This window comes from Medicago truncatula, chromosome 8 (genome assembly GCF_003473485.1).
Source record: "Medicago truncatula cultivar Jemalong A17 chromosome 8, MtrunA17r5.0-ANR, whole genome shotgun sequence".
NCBI lineage: Eukaryota > Viridiplantae > Streptophyta > Magnoliopsida > Fabales > Fabaceae > Medicago > Medicago truncatula.
In genome coordinates, this window is record NC_053049.1 from 8,797,897 (window position 1) to 8,805,317 (window position 7,421).

The window sequence follows — 7,421 nt, forward strand, 5'->3', positions numbered from 1 at the left end:
CTTTAAGCTTTAGACATGCTATGGAGGTACACACATTATTCCAAGATAAAGTCACCAACTTCTTGTTATCTACGCTATCTGTCTAAACAAACCTTTTAATCCATTTGTCCAACTATTTTAACAATCAACAACAGGTCAGAAATAAATTCAGAAGCTATAGAGCAGCATGAAATTAATTACATAATTGGATAACTGAATTCTTCTCATCATTAATAACAAATTGTAAACCAAATTGTTTGGACTTTAATGATAAGGAGCTCCTTTTAAGGACGTATTCGAAGAATATCGGGTTCGATTCCCATAGGAAACAACACTTGACTGGTATGTATGCCTCTACGCACGAGTCGGATTACTTGTCTATCTTTGATGAGTCGGAAACCGGTGCGAAAGAAAAAAAAACAAATTGTAAGAACCATTTTGGTTTAAATATCTTCTACCTTACCTTTCGATGATAACAACACAAGAGCAAAGCATAGGAACGATATCATTATTTTTTATTTTTGATGTTTAATAAATCATATTTAATTCGTATTTTGTTAAAAAAATGAAACTTGTTTGAGAAATATTGTTATAATTTCTAAATATTCTAAACATTCTTGAAAAAACTCATTAGAAAACATGTTGTGACTTAAAAACATAGATAAAAAATTATCGTGGGCTTAACTCAGTTGGTAGGGAACATTACATTTTATATATGCAAGAGTCGGGGTTAATCGGAATTTAAACCTCGGATTTCCCACTTGTTCAACTTAAGAGACGAATTTTTAGTCATTAAGCTACTTGAGAAGAAAAAGAAAACAGAGAACAAAAATGGTGATATTTTTTTTTTTAAAAGACTCAAAAATGTAGAATTATTTTAGAAAGGTTAAAAACAAAATTTAAAATATTATATAGATTAAAAACAAAATTTAATCATTTATAATATCAATAAAAAAAATTCATAGCATTCATGGAAGCATGAAGGTTAAGTAAACCCATTTCAAAACAATTTAGGGGTCAATTTTATTTGACTTTTGTGGAATGATAATTTCCTTTATCATCTTCCTTTCAAAAAAAAAAAAAAAAAATCCTTCATCTTTGTCTTATCCACAAACTATAAACTAAACAAACATAATTGTTCAGAGTAGCAAGCAAGCCAATACAATTGTCAAAGAAAACCAAACACGAAATCAAATCAAACCAAAACTAACAAAAAAACCAAACAATAACCTTAAAAGAAAACCATAACCTTAAAAGAAACAAATACACACTCAACTGAAATCCATGGCAGTTTAGTTCCTTCTGCAGTTTTGATCAGTTATGGATTTGGTGGGACCCACAATGACCAGATTGGTCGGGGATTACATACTGGGTCCTCGTATCGGTTCAGGTTCATTTGCAGTGGTGTGGCGTTCACGTCATCGAAATTCAGGTTTGGAGGTAGCAATTAAGGAAATTGATAAGACCCAATTGAGTTCTAAAGTTAGAGATAATCTCATCAAAGAGATTTCTATTCTTAGTACTATTCATCATCCTAATATCATTCAACTCTTTGAAGCTATTCAGGTTTCTTTCTTTGTTTTTGTTTTTGTTTTATTTGATGGTGATGTTTTTTTAACTGTTTTTATTTTTTTTATTTTGTTGGTTAAGACGAATGATAGGATTTATCTTGTTTTGGAGTATTGTGGTGGAGGGGATCTTTCTGCTTATATTCAGCGATATGGGAGAGTTTCTGAATCTGTTGCTAGACATTTCATGAGGCAGTTGGGTGAGTAATGCTTGAACATTGAGTTTAATTTTAATACACAGTTACATTGTCAATGAATTACGACCAATCATATGTTTGACTACTTTATAAATAGTTATGATTGAAGTGAACCGATTTCAATGATCTCGCGATTATGGTTGATTGTATACTCCATCATGTCACTGTTATAAGCAAATAATCTTTGGCCAGGTTAATTGAATAATTGATGTATCTAGTTTATAATATAGATCAGATACATCAATTATTAAATGAACCTGGGAAAATAATATATTGACTAGGATTTGGGTTAAACCTAACTCAAATTTACAAAATCGACTTTTAGCATGAGAGGTGCCATGTTGTACTTGGCCAATACACTCCTCACGCCCAACACTATTGGGCTTGGACGTGGATATAAATGATTGGTGTCCCAAGTCGATAGGCTCTGATACTATACTAGGATTTGGGTTAGGCCTAACTCAACTTTACGAAACTGGCTTTTAAGGTGAGGACCATGTGGGACTTGGTTTTTCCAATACACCCCCTTACACCCAATAGTATTGGGGGTGGTGCGTGGATATAAGTGGTGGGTGTCCCAAATAGATAGGCTCTGATACGATACTAGAATTTGGGTTGGTCCTAACCCAACCCTAGAAAACTGGCTTTCAAGGTGAGTGGTGCTATGTGGGACTTGGTTTTTCCAGTGGTATAATTAAATTCCTTGAACAATATGCCCCCACACTTTACATGGATGATTGATATCAATTTTCTTTACGCTATTAAGTTCGGGTCTAATTTGATCAATATACTTTATGCTATTATGTTAGGAACTAGTGTGATCAATGGAATACATATTTTAGGGACTAATATGACCAAATTTTTTTATCTTTCAGAGACTGATTTATAACATATTTGTAGACTAATTTCATGACATAAATTTGTTATTATCTGATATTCAAAACCTAATACTGCTGAGTATTAGAATTTTATCGTAGACCTGACTCTGATAAACTATGAGTGAATCACCAATTAAGTTTCTGAAATTGCATTAGTCAAACAATTTGGTATTGAAATAAGGAAATTTGAAAATGATCTCTCAAGAATTGAAAATGCTTGATCCTAGTACATATGTTGCAATTTTAGGGACTAAACTGTCCGATCCAAAAGAAATAATGTGATCGAGAAGTCTCAGCTTTAGGGATCATTTCAAAATTTCGATAATTTGAAGGACTAAATTGCTACACACCTACAATTTCGGGACAAAATCAGTAAAACAATCTAACACTACAATTTCAGGAGTAGATGATTCTTCTTGTCAATATTGAATGAAAAAAAAAAGATGCTTTGTCATATTCTTTCTAGATTATTTTTGGAGCGAGATAATTTCCAATTCATTTGTATTTTTGTGAATGGTATAGGCACTTCTGTGTGTTCAAAGTTCAAACATGATATTTTCTGCCACCCTCGTCCTTACTCTGCATTGCCTGTGCTAATTGGTTGACAATGTATAAACTTCTATCTGTTTGTTCTGTTTGTAGCTGCCGGTTTGCAGGTGCTTCAAGAAAAGAACCTCATACATAGAGATTTAAAACCACAGGTATTTGAGTGTATCGTTTGAACCTCATATGTTTGTCTGGGAATATATTAATTGATTGTTGCTGTCAATGATTGCATTGGTCTATAAATTTTTCACGCCAGGGAGTGCATATGTACAAGTTTTTGACGTTACCTTATTTTTACGTAATTTATTTACTATTTTATCACACCTTCATGCCTTAAGCATAAAATACATTTAGGTAAATGCCTCCCAAGATAAACACGGCTACTGTAAGAAGTAAAAGCAAGAAGGACTAATTAGTAATTTCGTGCAGCCTTATATTTTTTTATTTTATTCCAGGGATGGGGTAGCTGGTATACTTAGTTTACTAAAAGAATGAATAGTTACGTAATAGTAATTGCAGTGTTTTCAAATATCAGCGTGGTGGCTTATTTTTTACTACCGCTATGGTCAATTTGTTAAGATTGGCAGTGCCAGGACATTTTCATGGAGGCTTAAAATGGTGGATTTTTTGCTTTCCGCCGTGAACCACCATTTATATCCGATAACACTAAATTCATGAAGGAAATTAGATGAACCTCAGAAATTATGAGTTCACACTTGGTTTAGAAATTGTGATATGAACATTCTTGATTGCATATATCAACTCCCTGTGAACCCCTATAATTGTCTTGACTCTAGAGTTACTATTGCACATATATTAATCTGTTCATGTCTTGATTGTATATAATTTTTTTTTCTAAACATGCAGAACTTACTATTGGCAACTACTTCAGCTACACCACTTATGAAAATAGGAGATTTTGGTTTTGCACGGTAGGGTAGTTTTTTTTATAACTCTATATAACATCTCCCTTTTAGTTTTATATAATATTAGCACTATAGTTATAATAACATAATATATAATGAAAAAAGTAGTAGTTTTTGTATTTCTTGCATTTTGTAGTTTGCTGATGTATTACTGTACTAGGTCTCTCACACCTCTGCAGTTGGCAGATACACTATGTGGTTCACCTTATTACATGGCTCCTGAGATAATTCAGAGTCAGAAGTATGATGCAAAGGTGACAAAAGATAGAATGAGATCAAAATTTATTGACTGATATCTGTTTTTCCTGTTCTTTTGTATAATAATTAAGTTAATTTGGTGCAGGCTGATTTGTGGAGTGTTGGTGCAATATTGTATCAGCTAGTTGTTGGGAAACCTCCATTTGATGGAAATAGTCAATTGCAGGTTGTGAAAAGGCTAAACTGTGATATTTCGTTTCTTTTTCCATTTTCTTAAAGATTATGGTTTTTGGGAAATAGTTATTTATCTGTTATTATTATAAATACCGTTCTGTTCCTTCAATATCATTTTTCTAGTGCAGCTTTTTCAAAATATATTGGCATCTACTGAACTGTACTTTCCACCAACGATTTTAAAAGAGCTACATCCTGATTGCGTGGATCTTTGCAGAAGCCTTTTACGTCGAGATCCAGGTATTTATTAGAACTATAAGTCGTGTACAAAATGTGCTTGTATATTTTGCTAAGTTTTTTGTGAAGTGTAAAGGTGATGACGGGTTTGAGGTTGAAATATTATTATACATATGTTTTAAATGACAGTTAGAGCTGAGGTAGAGAAGTAAAGTTGGACTTTAATTTGCAGATGAGAGATTAACATTCAAGGCATTCTTCAGTCACAACTTCCTACAGGAACACAGGTCATAATTTTCCTTGAAGATTCCTTCTAAGAAAATTATTTATTGTATCCTTGTTGCATTTTCTTTCCATGTCGTACCTACTATTAGTAATCTCTTATAATTGATCACTTATAGGTCCATCGTGAATATCGAGCAGTTTCATTCACATCAATCAGATAGCTCAATGGTTAATCAATTAGTTGGCTCTGCATTCGAGAAGGAGTCTCAATCACATTCCAAGTATCATGTTGAGTCATTTGTAGATGATCCAGTGGCAGTCAGTTCAGCGGTCAATGAAACCATGCTTTTGCAAAGAAAGGGTGGCAAGAGCACAACTGACACCCAGAGTGCTAAAGGGTTGAATCCAACTAATGCACACGATAAGCCGGGGAAGTCCATTGATGTTGATATTAATTTGTCAAACCAAGCTCGAGGTCTAATAATACTCCACTAATTTTCCATTCTTTTCCATGCTTCATTTTTTATTTCCTAATTCTAAATGCTGTTCTCTATTTAGTTTCACATTTAATGGAGTCCATTGAGAAAGGTTATGTCCTCATCAATCCTCATTTTACATCATCGGAGGATTTCTCTGACTACTTTGAGGCATCTGCATCTGTGCAAGATAATCCCTCAAGTGGCGTTTCTATCTGTCCTTTAAAGGGGACTTCTAACCTAGACATTGGAAAGCAAACTAAGGATCCGTCGTCTTCTTCAACTGATGGGTTAAACAATTTTAAAAGCAATGAACTCGATGCATTTGTAGCATCATGTGAATTTTCTACGGTAAGGAAAGAGCGGGAATTTTCTTTACTGTACCCTTCAAACAGGTTAGAGATGCTGGATCAGTATGTGCAAGTCCTTGGTGAACTTTCGCAAGAAAAGGTTCGTTTGAGTTTCTCATTGAAAGATAGGCCATCACATAAGAATTTTATTGATTGGCTACACAATTTTAAATGGAAAATATTCATTGACATTGTTAGTTACTTAATTGTTATTTCTTGCAGTATAACACGGGATTATATCTAGAATCGCTTGCGGTTGAGTTGGTGGTTTTGGCTATATGGAAGAAAGCTCTAGACATCTGTAGCACTTGGTCGGTCCCCATATCCGAGGGTGAGTTGAATGGAAGAAGTTCAATTAACGAGTCCATAATTGCCAGTGGAGACGCGAGCTTATCACAGACTATGGAACAGAAAATAAATTTTAGTGACCATTCTTCCGTCTCTTTGTGGGCCAAACATGGATTTGTCATTGCAGTCAATCGTGCTGAGAAACTATCATGTCATATTCAAAATATGGATGGTAGGACTTCTTTTTGTTTCCAAACTTAATACTTTCCTTTCGTATCGTATAAATAAATCGTAAACATGTATTGGTAAAACATTTTGCAGGTGCAGTTGAGATGCCAGATGCAATGGACATTATATTCCAACAAGCACTCCTTGTTGGGACAAATGCTGCTGTAAGTAGACAAACAATTTTCACTTTTCAATTTTCTCATAACCTTACTTTCTTGTCTTCCTCAAGGCTATAGACATAAAAAGAGTCGGGCTCACTATTATAAGAGTCTGTTTGAACTGTCTTATTTGAGCTTATCTACCGGCATAAACGCTTGTGGTACTGTTTGGGAGAGCTGATTAAAATGGCTTATGACATATCCATAAGCCGTTTTCAACTTATTTCCAGAAGCTGTTGTTATATAAGCTCGCCAAGATAGCTTATGAAAGTAGATTATAACTTACATAAGAACAATCTGACTTTGTTTTATCTTTTGTTATAGAAATGGCTTATATATAAGCACTTAAATGATAAAGAGCTTATCATATAAGTGCTTAATAAAGTTGTTTATCCAAACTTGACCTAAATTAATTAGTATGTACTTGACTAGGTTTCTTCCATTTTTCTAGGTAGATGAGTATATGAATAACAAAGATAAGTCTGCTGAATCTTACTCAAAAGCAATGCTTCTACTTTCATTTATTGTGGGAGAAGCAGAGAACCTTCCACTGAATCCTCCATTTTCACTTCTTGCTGATGATCAGAAGCGAATCGTGCAATATATTTGCAACTTGCAGTTTCACAAAAAATCTTTGACAGAATCTGCTTCAAGGGAATCCCATACTCTTCCGTGAACGTAAATAAAAAATAACTGGTTTGTATATACATAATGTTCTTTGCATCACAACTTTTGGAATTGGCGAAGCAGTTTATTGCCAACTTATATGTCGACTTCCTATTAATGTGGACAGTGACAACCTTTGACAGATGCAATATTGTATATAGATATAGACATACATAACCACTTGCCAGGACTTTGTAGAGGGACCTTGCCGTTATTGAATGATTTTATGTAAATAATAATCATGTTCATTCTTTGACATGGAATTCGCAAATAGTGTACTGTATAGCTCAGTTCTACAATTTTGAAAAATAGTATGTTCATATCTAA

At 33.8% G+C, this 7,421-nt stretch overlaps 1 protein-coding gene across 1 annotated transcript; it reads left to right on the forward strand.

Moving 5' to 3' along the window:
• Window positions 1-1,057: 1,057 nt before the first annotated feature.
• On the forward strand, window positions 1,058-7,421 carry LOC25500600 (serine/threonine-protein kinase ATG1a). The gene is made up of 13 exons (XM_013589078.3): window positions 1,058-1,545; window positions 1,630-1,747; window positions 3,265-3,323; window positions 4,036-4,100; window positions 4,255-4,348; window positions 4,438-4,518; window positions 4,655-4,766; window positions 4,936-4,990; window positions 5,105-5,403; window positions 5,487-5,854; window positions 5,977-6,274; window positions 6,364-6,434; window positions 6,880-7,421. The coding sequence occupies exons 1-13, from the start codon at window positions 1,300-1,302 to the stop codon at window positions 7,102-7,104; spliced, it is 2,091 nt and encodes a 696-aa protein (XP_013444532.1). The 5' UTR covers window positions 1,058-1,299; the 3' UTR covers window positions 7,105-7,421.